We start from the raw sequence: 21,641 nt of genomic DNA, 5'->3' as shown, positions 1-21,641 counted from the left end.
AATTCTGTCCCCAGGCAAACAGCTTGCCATCTTGGCACACACACGCACACAAAATGAAATACATGTTCATTTATGTACTCAAAAAGTATACAGTGACAGATTTCCCAAGGCATATTAGAATTTTATAGTTGCTGCTTGTACTAGAACTGTTTCTTTAGAATAGCTCCTCAATTTCTTTCTCCATTGGATGCAATTCTAGGGGAATTGCCAATCATCTTAACCTTTCCTGGCCATGGAATGGGTATGAGACTCAAGGTAGGCAAATAAGAAAGATCATCTCTCTTTGGAATTTAAAAACAGTTTTTTTGAGATATAAGAGGCATACAATAAATTACACACATTTAAAGTGTGTAATTTGACAAATTATGGGATATGTATATACCTGTGAAACCATTCTCACCATTGAAATAATGAACGTGTCCATCATCCCGCAAAAGTTCCTTGTGCCATTCTGTAATCCTTACCTCCTGTCCCTCCCCACCCCCATCCCCTTTCCCAGGCAACCACTTATCTGCTTTCTGTCACAGTACTTTAGCTTGCAATGTCTGGCATTTTATATAAATGTAAATTTTATATAAATGTAAATGTAAATTTTATATAAATATAAATATACAGGATATAGTCATTGTTAGCTTCTCTCACTCAGTATAATTATTTTGAGATTCCTGCATGTTGTTGTGTCAACAGTCCATTCCTTTTTATTGCTGAATATTATTCTATAGTATGGACAGACCACAATTTATTTATGTATTCACCTATTGATGGACATTTGAGTTGTTTTCCATTTCTGGCTATTAGAAATAAAGCTGCTGGCCGGGCGCGGTGGCTCAAGCCTGTAATCCCAGCACTTTGGGAGGCCGAGACGGGTGGATCACGAGGTCAGGAGATCGAGTCCATCCTGGCTAACACGGTGAAACCCCGTCTCTACTAAAAATACAAAAAACTAGCCGGGCGAGGTGGCGGGCGCCTGTAGTCCCAGCTACTCGGGAGGCTGAGGCAGGAGAATGGCGGGAACCCGGGAGGCGGAGCTTGCAGTGAGCTGAGATCTGGCCACTGCACTCCAGTCCGGGCGACAGAGCGAGACTCCGCCTCAAAAAAAAAAAAAAAAAAAAAAGAAATAAAGCTGCTATGAACATTTGTATGTAATCCTTACGTGGACATACACTTTTATTTCTCTTGGGTAAATTCCTAAGAGTAGAATAGCAGGATCATATTGTAGATATTTCTTTTTAAGAAACTACCTAACAGTTTTCCAAAGTGGTCAAACCATTTAAATTCCCACCAACCGTGTATAAGAGTTCTAGTTCTTCCACATCCTTATCAACATTTGGTATGTCTATTTAATTTTAGCCATGGTAATAGGTGTGATGTGGTACCTTACTTGGGTTTTGATTTGCAGTTCCATAATGATAAATGTTGTTGAACTTATTTGCCATCGATATATCTTCTTGTATCTGTTCAAATCTTTGCCCGTTTTAAAATTGAATTTTTGGATGTTGAGAGTTCTTTACATATCGTGGGTAGGATGTAAGTCCATTTTGTGCTGCTATAACAGAATACCTGAGACTATGTAATTTATAAAGAACAGGAATTTATCTCAGTCTGGTGGCTGGGAAACCCAAGATCAAGACACAGCAGATTTATTTTCTGATTCAAGCTGGCACCCTTGTTGCTGTGTCTTCAGAGTAGGAGAATTGTGTTCCTCATGTGGCTGATGCAAGACTCCTTATATGGGGTCAGAGCAATAGTAGGTAATACTGTTCTATGTGAAGAATAAAGGAGGAAACAAAAAGGTTCCAGTCAGTTGGAAAGATTCCCTTTTAAAAAGCCTCCTCAGGAGTTTTGTGTGGGGCTGTGTCCCTGTCCACCCCAAAGTCCCCTTGGATCACCCGAAGAGGGATTGGGAGCTGGAGCAGTGAGCAGAACGAATACCTCACATGACCAGAGTGGCTGCTCCAGTAATAGAGAACCCCTTTTGAGGTATAGTAATGCATGGAGGGACTTAAGAGCTTGCTATTGGTGGAGTTCCCTGGGCCGAACAGCAAATTAAAGATAACTTGTGAGAAGTCAAAGCTTGGGTTCACAGTTGTATAAGCTGTCACCTGGAATGCCTTACAAACTGAGGTGGCTGTATGAACAGTTAGACCTCATTTATCAGCTTAAAGAGGAGATATTTCAGCCGCAGGCCCAGCAGCTCTACTGGTTATTTGGCCAGTTCAGTGGTCTTATTCATTAACTGAAGAGCACCCAAAACAAAGATCTAGCCAATCAAGTCTCTGTGTGCCTGGAGGGACTGGGCAGTTTGACACCTAAGTTTGAAGATTCAACAATCCTGCTCTTTGAAGCAGACACAACTGCTCTGCATGACTATCACCACATTTGGGTTTCTCAAGACAATTCAAATTCCTTAGCACTTCATGCCTCATGCTAACTCATCAACTATCAGGCCCTTCCTGGAGAAGAAAGGCTATATCCTAATGCCAGAGCAGAAGTCAGCATCCAGCATCACAGATGTCCCTCTAAGTGAATGGCTCCTTGGAGCTCCACCATACCAGTGGTCTTCAGGAACAACCCCCCAGGACTGGCTCACCAAAAAGCAGACCTTGGAGAATAGACTTCTTCCAAAGCCTGCAGTTTCTTCAGTAATGTCTCAGGCAACCGAAAGGGCTTTCAAAACTTGCTCCTCAAGAATCAGCAACAAGAAGTTCCTGAAAAACCAAGTTACCCAAAGTGACAGCATTTTACTACCAGTTCCTTCTTCATTTAATTGAAAGGGTAGAAGATCTAGAGCTTTCTGATCAAGATGAGATGGATCTGTCTGGCTGGCGATTCCCCAGGAATCCCATAAGCTGGAGAAGCCTGAGAATGGCAGTTGTGAAACCAGTGATAAGTTTACATTCTTGTTCCAGTCCTACAATATGAACGATTGGCTTGTCAAAACCAACTCCTATATCAACTGTTGGGGCAACCAGCCCAGCAGTGTAGAGATTTTGAAAAACCTGGGTAATGTGAAGTGCCTGAATGACTACTTGGAGGCCAAGAAACTATTGTCTATCCTCAGCATCATTTCCGAGGATTGACTTGTCCAGAAACATCAGGACCCATATAAAGTAAAGGACATATGCAAAGTCAATGAGCCCTGCAAAAGTTTTTCAGAGTGTATGAGAATTGAGAAGGAAGCTCTGTATAAGTGGCTTCTAAAGAAAGATGGACAAAAAAATGGGATACCTGTGGAACCCAAACCTGAACCTGAGAAGCATCGATTCCCTGAATATGTGGCCCTGTCCTTCAAGAACAAGCTAAGACATCAAAGGCAATGGCTCCTTCTAGAATTGCTGATTCCAAGTCATAAACAACAGTCCCTTGTCAGAGTGGCTCATCAGGCCCCCACATAAGGAAGTAAGTCCCAAGGAAGTGCCTAGTACTGAGGACAGGGCTGGCCAACAAAAGCTTAAAAGCCCCACAATCACTTCCTGGTGTCCCTTTAATACAGCTGACTGGGTCCTGCCAGGAAAGAAGATGGGCACTCTCAGCCAGTGATTGTCTGGAGAAGACAAGTGGCTGCTTCAGAAGAAGGGCCAGGAAGTATTACTTAATCCACCCTTACAGGAGGAACATAACTTCCCCCAAGACCATGATGGCTACCCTACAGTTTGTGATCTCTTTGCCTGTATGAAACTTAAAAGTCGAGAAAGAGAAGTGATTGTATCAAACTCCTCTACAGATGTGAAGGAACAGACAAGAGTTCGGCAGCTTTTCAGCATATTATTATACATCCACGAGCTGAGTGACTGTGGCTTGCCAAATCATTGTATTTCTGGGTCTGACCAGTTAGCTTAGTCCCTTTCCTGCCTAAATTTGAACTAGTGAAGCAAAATACATCATTGGATTATGAGTTACCATTTAAACAAAAAAGGCTGAGGTGACTCAGTTCTTTCCTTCTGACAGAAGTATTAATTCACCCCATTCTAGAAATGTAGCACCTTGGTGGAGTTTTTCACAAGCCTCCCAGGCTCCTTAGATTGGGTTATTACTAAAAGTACATTAAAACACCGTAGTTTTAAAAAGGAAGTATTTCTGTAATTGAAGTGTATTCTAAAGCTAGTAAACTTCCCTAACTTTTAATTGCCCTGTAGCTGCTTCTCTTGCTGTGTTTTCTTTTATTAGAGGCTGAAATAATTTTTCTGTTCAATATATACTTTGCACAAAAAATTAATCCTGCCAGCAGTGATTACCAAAACATGTACTAATAATCTTGGTACTTTTTGACATTAATTACCAAACATCTTAGCCTACGTTAGTTTTACATTATTTTTCTTCTTCACTTGAAAGAAACTGAGTTACTGCAATTTTTTTCTTTATTCCTTTTTTCTAAATCAAGCTTGTCCAACTCAGGGCCCATAGGCCCCAGGATGTCTTTGAATGCAGCCCAACACAAATTTGTAAATTTTCTTAAAACATTATGAGTTTTTTTTTTTTTTGCAATTTTTTTTAGCTCATCAATTATTATTAGTGTATTTTATGTATGGCCCAAGACAATTCTTCCTATGTGGCTCAGGGAAGCCAAAAGATTGGACATCCCTGCTCTAAATGTTATTAGAGTATCCAGTGAGCTTTTTTGGAAGGGCTCTGTATTGTTTTAAGACCATTTTTCAAGGTAGTTTTAGACTCTTTTCAAAATACTCTATAAATATAGGGTTTAAGAAAGCCCAGGTGCCAACTAAGAGCAAATAGGTGAGACACGTTGGAAACGTAGTGTAGTACTTGAACCACTCACTATTCTAGGGATTATTGGTGTATCCTCTATAAATGGAAGCTGAGCTTGACCCCTGGTACTTTTAACTAGGGATCAAGTTGTCCTCTCACTGTAAGCACAGCATACCTGTACCTCCAGAAGTACAATGCAGTGACATTTTAGTAAACAGGCTGCTTACAACACTTATACCTTGGGATGTTCATTGAAGCTTTATGAAAACTACTGATGTTTTCTCAGTATCTTTAAACTCATGTCCATGCTTTAAAAAGTCTGCAGGAGAGAACTGGGTTTTATAATGTTTTAAAATTCCCTTAAAACATCTTCACCACTTTCCTGACTTTGGAACCTATGAAGTTTCTCAACTGCCTATGTTATTGGAAGTACTTTTGGGAAAATGTCATGGTCCTACAATGTCACTGTCATACAGTTTCATTAAAGTTCTTTGAACCACAGCTGAAAAAGAGCTTTGTATTATTCCTTAAGCCCCACCCAGGTATCATTTAGAACTATAATAATAATAAAGATGATGGGTAAAAACAACTTAAGGACGGCTGGGCACGGTGGCTCATGCCTGTAATCCCAGCACTTTGAGAGGCTGAGGTGGCGGATCACCTGAGGTGGGGTGTTCGAGACCAGCCTGACCAACATGGAGAAACCCCGTCTCTACTAAAAATACAAAATTAGCTGGGCATGGGGGGCGCATGCCTGTAATCCCAGCTACTCAGGAGGCTGAGGTAGGAGAATTGCTTGAACCCAGGAGGCAGAGGTTGCGATGAGCTGAGATAGCGCCATTGCACTCCAGCCTGGGCAACAAGAGCGAAACTCTGTCTCAAAAAAAAAAAACAAAAAACTTAAGGAGTCTTTCCAGTATCTTAAGTTGCGGCTAACTTTGTAGTTTCTTTTTGGGGCCTAACACACTGTATTTTACATTATCAAAGTGTAATTTACATTTATCTCTATGTTAATGAGTATGCACAACATTCTTTTGCTTGGATGCATTTTGTACCTAACTCCGTTAAAAGCATAACAGCCATTTAAATAAAAAAGCTGCCTCAGAAGCTTCTCCCAATGACTGTCACCACTGCCACCTGTCCCTACCTTGAAGAGAGGCTGGGATATGCATGATTTTAAAAGACTCAGAACAATGCCACTTCTACCATATAGGGAATCTGTACTGAAAGAAGGGGAGAACAGATATTGGGTAGATAATTACAAGTTTTAAAAAAACTTCTAAGCTAAAGAGTCTCTCTTCAGGCCAAGTCATGCAAACATTGTGTGAGAGACACAGCTTAATCTATATTATAATTGATATATCTTACATGCAATGATAGCAATTCCAAAAGATCTGGTAAACACATTGACTAGTGAATAAGACTTACAATTTTTCAGTTATTTTATTTTTGAAAAATATTTCCCCAAAGAGGTAAGGAATATGATGTAGACATAGGGGTTTCCAAGGGAGAGAATACAGTCACGGGTACTTAGTTTCTGTTTCTGGTTAGGCCAGTAAAGCCTCTTATTCATCCCTCTTTCCCGCTTCTCATTAGAGACAGAAACGAAAACCCATGGCTTCAGGCTGCTAAAAGCCTAAAACAAAGTACAGAAACAACAACAACAACAACAACAAAATAAGGCTGTTGGACAAGCTTGCTGGTCAGCCAAATCCTCTGTTGTTGCTGATGGCTACTTGAAGCGCTTCTTCCACTGTTTCCATTGTAGAATATTTAGGGAGGAAGAGGACACTGAAACATGTCAGTGCTCTCATAGGGTCTCTTTCATTCCAACTTTCAGGACAGCAAAATGTTATTTTCATATTCTTTAAATCTTTCATTTGTAGTCTGTCAGTTCCTGTAAGAAATACTAAAAAGAAGAATAAAATGAAGCAATCTGTTTTACATGGAAACCAGAATCTCTTTACAGAGAAAAAAACGATTCACAAAACTTTATTGTGAGCCCATGTGCAGTGTCCTACATTTGACAGTGCATTGGGGATTGTATTAGAACAATGTCTGACACATAGCCACTGTCCTCAAGCAGCTTAAAGTCTGACTGGGAATATTAGATTCTTGTGAAGAAAAAGACACATAATAGCAAGAGAAAAGCTGTGAGATATAAGACAGCCCAAGGAGGTGTCATGGAGTTAAGTGCCTCCCGAGTCAATGCTGTGCTTGAGAATAAGGAGAGAGAGCCAGGCTGAGATGACTGAGGGGATTTCCAAGAGTTCAGAATTATGCCAGACCTTTAAGGATGGAAAGGTTTAGAAAAGCAACAAGGAGGTAGGTGAGGTTCAAGGCAGGAGAAGGAACTTCAGAGAAAGGCCTGGAGGTGGGAAGGTACAAGGTGAGCTCTGGAGTGTTCAGACAATGGGATTATTTGGTTGGAACAAAAATTTCCTCTAAGAGTTAAGACTGGAAAGGTAGGTTGGGCTTCTATTAAGTCTGAGTATCTTCTAACATACATGTTATCCACAAAAATAAAAATAGAAGATAAATGTTTCTCAAAAGTAAGGAAATAGAAAATGAGAAAGTCATTAAGCCTAAAGATACAAATAAAATAGCTGTGTACAGTAATAGCAAATACAGTATTAATAATATAGGAACAGTAAAAATTAGCCAAATAAAATATCTTAGTTAATCCCACAAAGGCTGAATAAGTGAATGATGACAGGGGTACAGAAAGAAGGCTTGATATTTAGCTTGGATGAAGAAACAAAAACTTTAAAAGCAATAAAAAGGGATGAAATCACAGGGGAAAAGATCGCTTATATAATTAACGTTTGTTTTTTGATGTTGGGACACAGAGGATGTTCAATTGGACTAGGCGTAGCTCTGACACTATGATTTGCTGCAAATTGTACCTATCATAAAGGAAATTTTTATCCCATTAAAAAGACATACGATTACAGACCTATTCCTTGATATAATACTTACCAAGGAATTTTTTCTTTTCTTCCAGCGTCAATTTGTGGAAAGCCTTCCAAAACATCACTATGGTGGGATGTGAACTGTTATATCCTGGTTCATAACGTGCATTCTAGAGAAAATACAAAAAAAAAAAAGTTATTGAGGAAATAGGAAGGAAAATTGAATTTAATCAACTTAGACTTTATGATGTACCCTTTCAAATGTTTTCCAATCATAATCTGTATGTCCAACAATCACATCCTTCAGTTCTTCGGGGTGGAATAATTTGATAATGTCTTCGTCGCAGATTTTGTAAAATCCTCTCCGAAATTCTTCATAAACCGCCTTTACAGAGTCATTGAAAATGTAATCGATATACTTAGAAACATAGTCTCTCCTTTAATAAAACAAAAAGTTATTTCAACACTTACTGCAATATCCTGAACGAAATGGTGAGGGGCTAAAAATAAAAGCTAGAATACCTAACAGTTTTTGAGTAATTACCATGTGTCCTGGACTGTCATAGTTACTAGAGATTATCTACTGTAATTTTTTTTTTTTTGAGACGGAGTCTCGCACTGTCACCCAGGCTGGAGTGGAGTGGCGTGATCTCAGCTCACTGCAATCTCCACCTCCTGGGTTCAAGAGATTCTCCTGCCTCAGCCTCCCAAGTAGCTGGGATTACACATGCCCACCACCACGCCCAGCTAATTTTTTTGTATTTTTAGTAAAGATGAGGTTTCACCATTTGGCCAGGCTGCTCTCAAACTCCTGACCTTGTGATTTGCCTGCCTCGGCCTCCCAAAGTGCTGGGATTACAGACGTTAGCTGGCCCTAATGTAATTTTTATAACAACTCCATCATAGGCTGCTTATAACATATGTAACTTAAATGTGAAAACACAGATTAAAGTCAAAGAAGGGAAAAAAAAATTCTATGCAAACACCAACCAAAATGAATCTGGTGTAGCTATACTAAAATCAGAAAAACATGACTAGGATAGAAAAGTACATTTACTAATGACAACCAGGTCATATACCAGGAAGGTAAAACAATTCAAAAATTTGTTATGTGCTTAGTAATAACTTAACAAAACTTAAAGAAACAGTCATATCTACATGTATAGTATAGATGCTAATATACCTCTCCTACTAACAGAAAAGCAGACAAAAAATTTTTAAGGACAGAGAAGATTCAAATACAATAAATGATCCAAGAAACCTATTTAGAATACTGCAACAAGATCTCTACATAGAAAACTACATAACATTTTTTCAAGAGTGACTAAAGATGAGCTAAACAAATGGAGATTTTATATTCATGGATTGAAGACTCTTTAAGATGTCATATTTTCCCCCAAAATTGATCTATAGGTTCAATACAATCACAGTTTCAAAAATTGAAAAAATAAAACCTGATCCATACATTGTATCTTACTAAAAAAATCAATTAAAGTGGATCATAGATCTAAATGTGAGAAATAAAATGATAAGCTTCTAGAAGAAAATACAGGGGAATATATTCATAGCCCTAGGATAGGGAAGTAGTCATAAAATAGAAAACAGAAAAACACTAAGCATTAAGGAAAATATTGATAAAGTGGACTACATTACAATTACAAAGTTTGGCTAATCAAAAGACACATTTAAAAACTGAAAACAAAAGCCACAGTATATAAGAAGATATTTGCAGTACATATAACCAACAAAAGGCTTACATCTAGAACTCTCATAAACTGACAAGAAAAAAAAAAAGCAACAGAAAAATAGACTAAAGATGAGGAATAATTATTTCTGAAAAGAGGATATCCAAATAGCCAATAGGCATATAAAGTGCTTACCATTAGTAATGAGAGAAATGCAAATTAAAACCACAATGAAATACTACTATATACCCACCAGAATTGCTAATTTTAAAAAGACTAGCAATACTATTAGAGTGGACATAGAGCAATTAGAACTGTCGTATCCTACTGATGAAAGTCTGCCTCCATTTTTTTATGTTTGCTTACTAACAGCTTTCAAGTACCACTCCTCCTCCTTTTTCCCCTTTCGCCTCCAAATTTGCACAACACAGGCTCGCTCCCTGGGCACCCACTGACAGCTGTGTGGCTTAAATTTCCCCACGCATGCTCTGGGTTGCATGGGAACCCTAACCCTGGCCCCATGCCGGAACCACCATAAAAACTAAAGCCACCTGCCTCTCTCTTCACTTAAGCCAAAGAGATCAGCTTGGATGCCTGTCCAGTTCTCCCCAGAAAGCCCCATTATGTACAAAACATTTTCATACTCTCTGGCACACATATGGCATCATCCATATCAATATCCAAATGAATTTCAGGAGGATTGATCCTGCTCTGCATGGAGCAAGGGGAAACCACAAGGCACCAAGCACTTCTCCCAGTTACATACTAACAAATGCCTGCACATAAACAAAACACATGTACAAGAATGTTCACAAGAGCATTATTCATAACAGTCCAAAACTTGAAATACACTATGTCGGTCAAAAATACTACAGATAGGCCGGGTGTGGTGGCTCACGCCTGTAATCCCAGCACTTTGGGAGGCCAAGGCAGGTGGATCACAAGGTCAGGAGATCGAGACCATCCTGGCTAACACGATGAAATCCCATCTCTATTAAAATACAAAAAATTAGCTGGGCATGGTGGCGAGCGCTCGTAGTCCCAGCTACTTGGGAGGCAGGAGAATCGCTTGAACCCGGGAGACGGAGGTTGCAATGAGGCAAGATCATGCCACTGCACTCCAGCCTGGGTGACACAGCAAGGCTCCATCTCAAAAAAAAAAAAAAAAAAAACACACAAAAAAACTACAGATAAAACTGTGATGTGTTCATACAATACACAACTATACAGCTGGAAATGTTATATTTCTTGATCTGGCAGTAATTACACAGGCACGTTTGCTTTGTAAAATTCACTAACTGTACATTCATGACTTGTGCAATTTTCTGTTATATAGGTTATATTTCAATACAAAATTAAAAAAAAAATATTTAAGAAATTGTGGAAAAAGATGTGATGTAGGCCAGCATGCTTCCTAGAGATCTCTGACCAATTATCAAGGGAAGGTTCTATAATCCCAAACTCCATGGCTTTAAATGGCATTCCATAAGATGTTGGGGAGTCAAAATATCATAGTAACCTTTTCAACAAATACTTACTATGTGCCTGCAATGTACCAGGCACCACTGTAGACTACTCTAGGTACTGAATATACAGTGGTGAATAATACAGACCAAGTCCCTGCCGCATTCACTATCATGGGAAAAACAATGAGAAATAAATAAGCAAATAAACCCCAAAGGAAGGTGATGTGTAATACAAAAAGAAAAAGTAAAGCAGAGTGAGTGGATAAAGAGGGACAGATGGTGGTGCTGTAATTTTGGACAGGAAGAAATAGAAAGGTCTCTCTGGGAAAGCCATTTCCATTTCTTACCACAATATAGACTCCATGATATATATGTCAAAACACATACAACACACACCAACTTCTCTGCCTTAGCAAAAAATGATTAATGATAATGAAAAATTAAAGAGCTAAAAGGAATTTTTAGAGCTTAGTGAAATAAAAATAGTAAATATACAAACCAACTATTTCATTTTTTGTACCTACTTGTTAGTCTGGTTGACAATTATGCTACTTCCATTAGGAATTAAGTTTGTGTTGTTTCTGTCCCAGTGTACCTGTAACCACAAATGAACTCATATAATAACCTATCATCAACAAAAACTCTTTGGAGCATACTTTTTAACAAGAATGTGTTAAAATGTATATTTTTATCATAAAGCTAGCAAGGAATATACAAACAAAAAATTACACCCTATCATACTGAATACATTTTTTCAAAGCTTGAATTATCTTATTTTAACTGATCAAATTAAACAAATTAATTGGAAAATTGCTACATCTCAGTATTCACTTCATACAGCATAGACCCAGTATGGTAGATTTACAAGAATGGCCACGAATTCTTCCCATCCTAGTTCTTCTGCTCCTTTGCCTAGTGGCTTTGCAACACTTCCAATCAAGGGGGGAGGCTATCTCTTCAGTCACTGAATCTGGCCATGGCCATGTGAAGCACTTTAGCCAACAGGATCTGAAAGAAGCAGAAGCATGTGTGGTGGGGTTTGCTATCCTTTCCTCTCTGTAATCCTAAGGCCACCATGTGAAGAATAAAGACTGCAGTCTTGCTTCAAAAGCCACAGCTAGCCTATTGGAGAATGAGAGACCACAGGGAATATAGACAAGCTGTTGCAGCTGATACCCTATAACCCAACCAGCCTGCCAATGACTGGGCATGTGAGTGACACCACTTTAGACCATCCAGCCCAGCCAAGTCGGCCCAGTTCAGAAACCCACAAAATTGTATATGTTCTTTTAGGGCACTTGGTTTTAAGGTTGGCTGTTACATAGTAAAATCTAACTGACGCACCTAGATCATGATGAAGAACAATACCTTTTTCACTAATTTATTTCAGGTTTTTTTTTTTTTTTTAAGTGAAAATAGACATGTTTAGTTAAATATGTAAAGGGTTAATCAGATTAAAACTAATCTGTTATCTGCTTTTGTTACTCACATTAAAATGGATGTAAAATACTTCTTCAAAGTTATCACCTTCATCATCCAGAAGTGTTTGCAAATTCCTAAGGGAAAAAATAATCTTGCTTTTAAAAACGTAATAACCATGATCACTAGACACAGCATCTAAAATAAATGTCAAATGTATAGCTATTCTGAAGGTAGGAGGTCAGATATAGTTCACAGCACTTCTTTCTCCATGTACCGATAACCTAAACAGGGCCAGACGTCAACTAAACATGTCAAATTTAGGAAGCTTGTCTGCAATTCTGCAGGCTGCCTGCCTGCTTCACAGCTCTCTTCCCTTTACCCTAAATTCCCTACCTAATGATTGTAGGTTTCTATTTAGAAAAGGATTCTAACGTTCACTGACAGTGAAACTCATTCAAACTGGTGTAACCTTTATTGAAGCTTTTGAACTTTACTTACAGAATAGGTCTCATATTAAATTTCAGGTATCAGTAACTCTGAGGTGGGTCAAAGGACCTTCTCTGCACCTCTTGTCCCAATATCATCAAGCTTAAGAAACACCTGAAATTAGACTACCTTAATAGTTTCAGGGCATTTGTGAGAATAGAAGTCACATCAAAATGGACAGTAACCAATTTTTAAATATTTCCATCCTATCATCCTATGATGCTTTATACATGCTTTTGAAATAACATGATGTCTCATTGTATTTGCTCATTCACTCAAATATTTATTCAACAAACATTTAAGTAACCCCTACCATAGCAGGCATAGGGGATGTAAACTTGAGACTAAGATATTACTGCCAATAAACTCTGGGACTTGAAGGTGAAGTATGCTGATGGGAGTCTTACCTACAATACAGTGAGGTATGTGCAGCCAGAGAACTATGGAAATCACATAGGCTTAAAATAGCACAGTTACATTTTTCTGAAGGGATACACATGACATTGGGAAAGGCCTCTGGGATAAGGTAGAATCTGAACTGATTTTTTTTCCCCACTGGATTTTTAGATTACTGTATTGTGAAGTAACGGACCATGTTTTATTCATTGTGGGTTGTTTTTGTTTTTGTGGGGAAAGAGGTGAATTGTTCGCCAGCTGTGATCCTGTGAAATTGAACAAGTTACGTGTTTCTAAAATACAATGGTGGGCCAGGTGCAGTGGCTCACGCCTGTAATCCCAGCAATTTGGGAGGCCAAGGTGGGTAGATCACTTGAGGTCAAGAGTTTGAGACCAGCCTGGCCAACATGGTGAAACCTCATCTCTACTAAAAATACAAAAATTAGCCAGGCATGGTGGCATGTGCCTGTAATTCCAGTTACTCAGGAGACTGAGGGACAAGAATCGCTTGAACCTGGGAGGCGGAGGTTGCAGTGAGCCCAGATCCCACCACTGCACTCCAGCCTGGGCCACAGAGTGGGAGACTCTGTCTCAAAATAAATAAAATAAAATAAAATTCAACGTAGAACAGGCATAGGATAGACATTCCCATTTCAAAAGGGAGTAATAGAAACAAGAAAGGGGTAAGAGGTCCCAATTAAGTCCAAAACTCAAAACGGCATGCAACATTAAATCTTAAGGCTTGAGAATAATCTTTGACTCAATGTCCCACCTTCAGGACACACTGGGGTTGGGGTTGGGCTCCTAAGTTTCCAGGCAGCTCTACACCCATGGCTTTGCTGGGCACAGCCCACCTGGAGGCTCTCACACATTAGTATTGGGTGCTTGTGGTTCTCCCTCAGGCTGGAATTGCACACTGGTGGTTCTTCTGGGGTCTCTAGAGCAGCCTCACTCCTATGACTCCACTAGGCACTGCCTTAGTGGGGGCTCTTGACAGTGGCCTCAACCCTGTGCCAGTTCTCTGCCTGCACCCCATGGCTCTGTGAAGTATCTTTTGATATCTAGGTAGGAGAAGCCAAGGCCCCACAGCTTGTACACTCTGTGTCAGTAGAGATGGCACAGCCTGCCCACCATCCAGGTTTACCACCTGTGCCCTCTGATGGGACAGCCACTGTGACCCACACCACACCTGGGGCCACTGGAGTCACACCTGGGTCAGCTGAGGAGCACTGTGCCAGAATGCAATGAGTAGGGACTTGAGGCAGCACTGGACATCAAATGTCCAGGTCCTGTGGGTACACAAAGCCACTCTTGACATAGTTCTGTCCTCCAGGCCTTGGTACTCAGGGCCTATGATGGGATTGACAGCCCCCAGTGATCTCAGAAATGCCTTTGGGGTCATTCTTCCATTGTCTTGATGAACAGCACCAGGCTTCCATCCATCCACACTAATCTCTTTATTAAAGAGTCACCTGGCCACACCCTTGGTGCTCTCTTCAAAACACGTTTGCATTCTTTACAACATGGCCAGGCTGAGCATTTCCAAATCTTTAAGTTCAGCTTTTTTTCTAATGATAAATTCCACTGTAAATAATTCTCCCTGCTTCCATTTTGGTGTAAGCAGTCAAGAAAAGTCATATTGTTCCTTTACCACTTTGCTTACAGATTGCTTCTGCCAAATATCCTATTTCATTGTCAAGAATCTTACTTTATACAAATACTAGGATACAACACAATTCAGCTACATTCTTCGCCACTTTATATAGTAACCAGGATCACCTCTCCTCCAATTTCCAGTGTGTTCCTCACTTCCATCTGAGATCTCATCAGAATTGCCTTTATTGTCTATGTTTATACTAACATTCTGATCACGACCACTTAGGTAATCTCTAAGAAGACCGAGGCTTTCTCTAGAGGTCTCCTCTTCTTCTGAACCCTTGCCAGAACTGCTCTATAGGGCAATACGCGATTTTTCTAGCATGCACCTCAAAACTCTTCCACTACTTATTACCCAGTTCCAAAGTTGCTTCCAATGCCACACTTCTTGGTAGCAAGAAGTCCCTTAGTCCATTTAGGCTGCTATAACAAAATATCTTAGACTGGGTAATCTATAAACATAAATTTATTGCTCACGGTTCTGGAGGCTTGGAATACAAGATCAAAGTGCCAGCAGATTCGGTGTCTGAATCTAAAGGGAATAGGTGATGACCCATTCCTTTTCAATGGTGCCCTCTCTATCCTCTTATGGTGGAAGGGGCGAATAGGCTCCCTTGGGCCTCTTTCATAGGGGAATGAATTCCACTCATGAGGCCTCCACACTGGGGATTTGGCTTTGATATATGAATTTTTGGGGAACACATTCAGATCCTGATAGCACCTTCCTTTCTGCATTTTTCTAACACCCTCCTGATGAACAGAGAAGTTCTTTAATCTTATTGCAGTTAAATGTATGAAATCTTCTCTTTAATGTTGGTACGTTACATGTCTTGTTTAAGAAATGTCAAAGGTGAGAAATATAATTTTCTTGTATTTTCATGATTTTTGCATTTAATATCTAAATCCTTCATCCTCATGGAGGTGATTATCATGTATGGTATAAGACAAGGATCTACTTTCATTTTTCTCCCCAGACAGATACCATTTTTTCCCCCAGACAGATATCATTTTTTTTTCCAGTTCCATTTATTTAGTACTCCTATTCCCCTTGATCAAATATGTCACCTCTAATAAAGTTCCATATAGGCATGGGTCCATTTCTGATCTATCTTCTGTTCTATTGGAAGACCTATCATACTGTCCTAAATAACACAGCTTTCTAATAATTCCTTTTTTTTTGAGATGGAGTCTCGCTCTGTCGCCCAGACTGGAGTGCAGTGGCACAATCTTGGCTCACTGCAACCTCCGCCTCCTGGGTTCACGTCAGTCTCCTGCCTCAACCTCCCGAGTAGCTGGGACTACAGGCGCCCGCCACCACGCCCAGCTAATTTTTTGTATTTTTAGTAGAGGTGGAGATTCACCATGTTAGCCAGGATGGTCTCGATCTCCTGACCTCATGATCCGCCCACCTCAGCCTCCCAAAGTGCTGGGATTACAGGCGTGAGCCACCACGCCCGGTCTCTAATAATTCTTGATATCTGACAGACCAAGTTCTCCATCCTTATTTGCCTTAAGAATTATTTCTGGTTATTCCCAACCCTTTGTTCATCCATATAAATTTTAGAACCAGGTTGTCAAGTTTAATAAAAAGCCTCCTGGGATTAAAATTGAGTTTTACTGAACACAGAGATCACTGGTTCTCAAAATGTGAGCCAGACCAGCAATTATTGGGAATCCTTGGGCCTTTACAGAGTTCATGAGATCAAAACCATTTTCATAACATTATTAAGATGTTATTTGCCTCTTTTCACATTCTGCTGTGAGTAAACAGAAGAGTTTTCAAGAAGCTATATGACACTGTGGAATGCTCTGATAGCTAAAAGATATTGTGTATTCCTGTGTTTAAAATACTTAATTTCTACTCCTGTAAATACTGACAGATATAACCAACCTAAGTAAAAGCACTTTGGAGTCAATATTTTTAAGAGAATCTTAAGACCTAAAAGTTTGAGAAACAATGATACAAATGTAAAGATCTTTTAGTTCATGTACATTGTTAATTATCAGTCTTCTGAGGCATAAAGATTATTTAGGTTATCTTCAATGTTTCCAGTAAAATAAAAATGACAAATTTATCTTCTTCTTTCTAAATCTTGTGCTTTTGATTTTTTTTTTTTTTTTCCTTATTAGTACAGTTTGTATAAATGATTAACAGACTCTGGTGCCAGACTGTGTTCAGATCATGGTTCTGCCATTATGGGGCCTTGAGCAAGCTATCTAATCTCTCTGTGTTTTAGTTTCTGAATCTGTACAAGAGGGATGATACTACTACTAGAATCATATTACTGTTCTTATTCTTTTTTTTTAATTGAGACAGAGTCTTCTTCTGTCACCCAGGCTGGAGTGCAGTGGTATGATGATGGCTCACTGCAGCTTCGACCTCCTGGGCTCAATCTATCCACCCGCCTTAGCCTCCTGAGGTGTGCCTCCTGGCATGTGCCAGCATGCCCAGCTAATTTTTGTTTTTTTTGTTTGTTTGTTTTTGTAGAGATGAGGTCTCGCCATGTTGGCCAGGCTGGTCTCAAACTCCTGGGCTCCAGCAATCCACTTGCCTCAGCCTCCCTGCAGTGCTGGGGTTACAGGGATGAGCCATCATCATGCCTGGCCTGTTCTTACTCTTTAAAAAAATAACAATAAAAATCCCTGTAGTATTCCATTGCATAAATATACCAAAAATATATCATTCCCTTAGTGAAGGACATTTAGGGAGCCTTTACATTATGAACTATAAATATAATGCATATTACTGTACACTGATCCTTGCCTGGTTGTGTATTTCTGAAAGTTAAATGTCTAGAAGTAGAATTGTTGGGTTGAAAAGGCAAACATTTTTGATTTTGCTAAGTCCTGCCACACTGTTCTCTGAAAAGGAGTACCAATCTGTATTTCCACTAATAACACCTGAAATTAAAATGAAAGTTTTCAAGCCCTTGCTAATACTATATAGCATCAACACTTCAAACCACCGTCAACCTGAAGTATAAATTAGCCTCTTACTTTAATAGGCATTCTATGAGCACTGGTGAGACTGAAGACATTTTCATTGAGGAGGCATTTCTATTGCTTCTTTCCCAGGTTGCCTTCTTGGATACTTTGTGAATATTTCTTATGGATGTGTAGGAATGCTTTACTCAGCAAGGATATTAAAACCCTTCTACTGTTGCCATTTTTTGGTGAGGTGGTGGCTTGTCTTTTAACTTAGAAATAAGTTTCCATTTTAAAGGTGATGACATGAAACAACATTTAACATAAACATCACTAGTAGATTTTGCACCAAGGTGTATGTAACCTGTGCTCTGTGCATGACTATTCCTACACAGAAAAAGTTGAAAGATTAATGCAAACATTGAAGACTAGTTAAGGGAATAATCAACACTTCCTAATTTTAGAAAATGAAATTATCATCCAACAATTCTTGTCAAAATTAAAACTGGTCAGAAGTACCTAAAATGCTGCTGTTGAACATGAAAATATTATGAAGTGTGTGTACTTAAATATTTGCCTAAATATATGTTTATTAGATAGAGTCCTTCCTCAGGAACTATGTTTACTTACTTTCCCAAATCAGGACTGAGTTCTTTCAAGTCTTCCAATGATGGCATTTGGTCCAAAAGTTTCTTAAACAGTGCCAGTGGGAAAGGGAGGTTGGCAACATTGCAATTGAACAGGGAAAGTCCACATAGGAGCCCAAAGAAGAAATACCTTTTCTTCTCAAATTTAGGCTGAAAAGCAAAAAAAAAATCTTAAAGTATTATGAGTTTTTACCAGTACAATGAAATATTTATATTAAATAAACCTTTGTTCCTCTTACATAAAATCAAATCTCAAATTGAAAAATTTAAAGCCTGAGATAAGAATGTTTAGGGTTTATATTAGTTTGGTGCAAAAGTAATTGCAGTTTTTGCCATTAAAAGTAAAGGCAAAACCTGCAATTACTTTTGCACCAACCTAATATTTGGTCATTAAGTCAATTTAAATCCCTGCCACTCTCATGCTTGTAATCCCAGCCCTTTGGGAGGTCAAGCTGGGCAGATAACCTGAGGTCAGGAGTTTGAGACCAGCCTGGCCAAACTGGTGAAACCCCATCTCTACTAAAAAACACAAAAACTACCCAGGTGTGGTGGCGGAAGCCTGTAATCCCAGTTACTGTAATCCCGCCAGGCTGAGGCGGGAATGGCTTGTGCCTGGGAGGCGGAGGTTGCAGTGAGCTAAGATCATGGCACTGCACTCCAGCCTGGGTGAAAGAGTGAGATTCCATCTCAAAAATAAAGCAAAACAAAAGAAACAAACAACCAAATAAATCTCTGCCACAGTTTTAGTTCCTAAAAGCATACCAGCAATAAAAATACATTAGGTTCAGTAATCTTTATAAACTAGTTTTCACAATTTCTTTCCACAGCTTTTGTCTTCAAATTCATTGGGAAAACAGAACTGACACAAAGAATGACTACCTAAAAAAAAGAAGGTTCCTTTTTAATCCATGCATTATATAACTGATCAAAAAAACACATTGCTTGAGTTCTATGTGGACAGATATGGGAACCCAGGAAAAGGAAACTCCATTTCAAAGAAAATAATCACCTTATCAGAATTATAGATTATCTCCACAATTATATCCGTAACTCCTCACCTAACACGAAATAGTCTAGACAAACTAATTTTCTATGTTATAAGATGTACTTTTTCTGTCACAAAATACCTTAAGCGAAGAAAAGGGAACTTACCCTAACAGGAAACCACATGCAGGAAGCCCCTTCAGGATACATGAACATCCCATATTCTGGCTGGATCATCTCTTCAAACAGACAGTAGAAGAACTCTCTCTTGACTCCTACAAGGTCATACCCAATTTCTCCACTAAATGAAACCTGATGAAACAGAGCAAATAATACATCACTTCCAGGGCTCCATATTGCTATACATGAAGTCTCATTTAATAACAGTAAATAGCTAACATTAATTGTGGACCCAAGTATTTGGTAGGCACTAAGTATCCTACTTATATATTGTCATATTTAAGCTCTACATTAATTCTATGAGATAATGCGGCCTTGAGAATTTAAATAACTTTTCTAAGTTTATACAACAGCTAGGTGGTGTAGCCTAGTTTTTTTTTTTTTTGAAATGGAGTCTCACTCTGTTATCTAGGCTGGAGTGTAATGGTCTGATCTCGGCTCACTGCAACCTCCGTCTCCTGGTTTTAAGTGATTCTCCTTCCTCAGCCCCCAGAGTAGCTGGGATTACAGATATGCACCACCACGCCTGGCTAATTTTTTTGTATTTTAAGTAGAGACAGGGTTTCACTGTGCTGGCCAGGCTGCTCTTGAACTCCTGACCTCAAGTGATCCACCCACCTCGGCCTCCCGAAGTGCTGAGATTACAACCATGAGCTGCCACACCTGGCCTACAGCCTAAATTTAATCCTATGTCGGTCAAACCCCAGAGCCTAAAGTTTTTACCACTAAACTGACCTCAACTGGCATCACTATTATAGTCATCAGATCCAAGTATATGTAATAAAAACAAACAGAAAGAAATCATAAAAATTGGCCGGGTGTGGTGGCTCACACCTGTAATCCCAGCACTTTGGGAGGCCAAGGTGGGCGGATCACGTGAGGTCAGGAGTTCGTGACCAGTCTGGCCAACATGGTGAAACCCTGTCTCTATTAAAAATATAAAAATTAGCTGGGTGTAGTGATGCATACCTGTAATCCCAGCTACTCAGACGGCTGAAGCACAAGACTCACTTGAACCCAGGAAATGAAGGTTGCCGTAAGCCGACGTCACACCACTGCCCTCAGCCTGGGCAACAGAGTGAGACTCTGTCTCATACATAAATAAATAAATAAACAAATAAACAAAAAAAAAAATTCAGGATGTTCAAAAAACCAGAGCACACATAAGGTGTTTGCTGAAGTGGCTGTCTGCTCCCTGAGGCTGCACCCCCACTGCTGACACCAATCCCTCCCAAGAGGATGCTATCATAACCCATCTTTGCTCCTTCAGTTACCCCTCCATTCCTGCCTTTTCTTGGAATCTTTCACTTCCATTTACAAAAATGTTAAGGTCCCCCTTAACCTTAAAAGGAAAAAAAAAATCCCAACATATTGTCTCCAATACAGACAACATGGGCTCCTTCTACTCTTGCCAAACTTCAGAGAGATACGCCAACTTCCAAACCCACTTCTCCACTTAAATGGGTCTCTCCAAGAAGACCAAGAACTGTAAATCGCCAAACTCCAAGGACTTTTTCTCATATCTCATCTCTATGATTTCGTTAACTCCTTTTCCACTTCTGATCATGTCCTTTTTCTTGACACACTCTTCTCCCTTGCTTTCGCTTATGAAGCACCCTTCATGGTTTTATTTCTCTCTTCTTTTTCCTGCTAGTTTAACTTCTAGAACCAGAATTGCAAACAGTTCTATCCTAACACTTCTGTCCTTTCTCTCTGTTCTTTCCCTGGAGGTTCATTTTCTCCGTAAACTTTGTTTACCACTCGTAGATATTTCACCTTAAGATTCAGTGTATTTTCTCTCCTGATTGACAGTCACTTCCAAAGACCCGTTCGACATTTCTACCCAGATGTTCTACTAGCATCTCCAGAAAGCTCCTCTTACCAGTTTCTTTATTTAGATGCATGCCTCTTCCATTCCTCTTGGTGAAATAGTGAAATATTAAAAATCTCTGTAGCAAGACCAGGTGTCAAACCCTTCCCCCTCTTCTTACTAAGGACAAGCTGCCTGATCTCATAAAGCCTGTTTTCCCACATGATTATCAGAAAGATTACAGGGGTCATACATGTAAAATATCTCACACAGAGCCGGCAAATGGCAAATGCTGAGTGTTACCCGCATTTAAAAACTGGATGAACGATATATAAAAGTGGAACTCAAATAATCGAGTGGACTGA

At 39.5% G+C, this 21,641-nt stretch overlaps 1 protein-coding gene and 1 pseudogene across 1 annotated transcript in view; one reads left to right on the top strand and one right to left on the bottom strand.

The window, feature by feature from the left end:
- The first annotated feature begins 1,138 nt into the window (after positions 1-1,138).
- LOC104657159 lies at positions 1,139-5,202 on the top strand (annotated as a pseudogene).
- Positions 5,203-6,135: 933 nt separating this feature from the next.
- Positions 6,136-21,641, bottom strand: part of HERC5 (HECT and RLD domain containing E3 ubiquitin protein ligase 5) — a 52,742-nt gene continuing 37,236 nt past the window's right edge. The window contains exons 17-23 of the mRNA XM_010356902.2: positions 19,455-19,598; positions 18,286-18,452; positions 12,260-12,326; positions 11,295-11,365; positions 7,873-8,056; positions 7,687-7,789; positions 6,136-6,616 (exon numbers count right to left, since the gene is read on the bottom strand). Of these exons, the coding sequence (XP_010355204.2) occupies positions 6,411-6,616; positions 7,687-7,789; positions 7,873-8,056; positions 11,295-11,365; positions 12,260-12,326; positions 18,286-18,452; positions 19,455-19,598 (942 nt within the window). The 3' untranslated portion in view covers positions 6,136-6,410. The remainder of the gene's footprint in view (positions 6,617-7,686; positions 7,790-7,872; positions 8,057-11,294; positions 11,366-12,259; positions 12,327-18,285; positions 18,453-19,454; positions 19,599-21,641) is intronic.

Source organism: Rhinopithecus roxellana, chromosome 2, assembly GCF_007565055.1.
Source record: "Rhinopithecus roxellana isolate Shanxi Qingling chromosome 2, ASM756505v1, whole genome shotgun sequence".
NCBI lineage: Eukaryota > Metazoa > Chordata > Mammalia > Primates > Cercopithecidae > Rhinopithecus > Rhinopithecus roxellana.
Note: the sequence above shows the minus strand (reverse complement) of the source record. Positions and strands in the feature narration are given on the sequence as shown.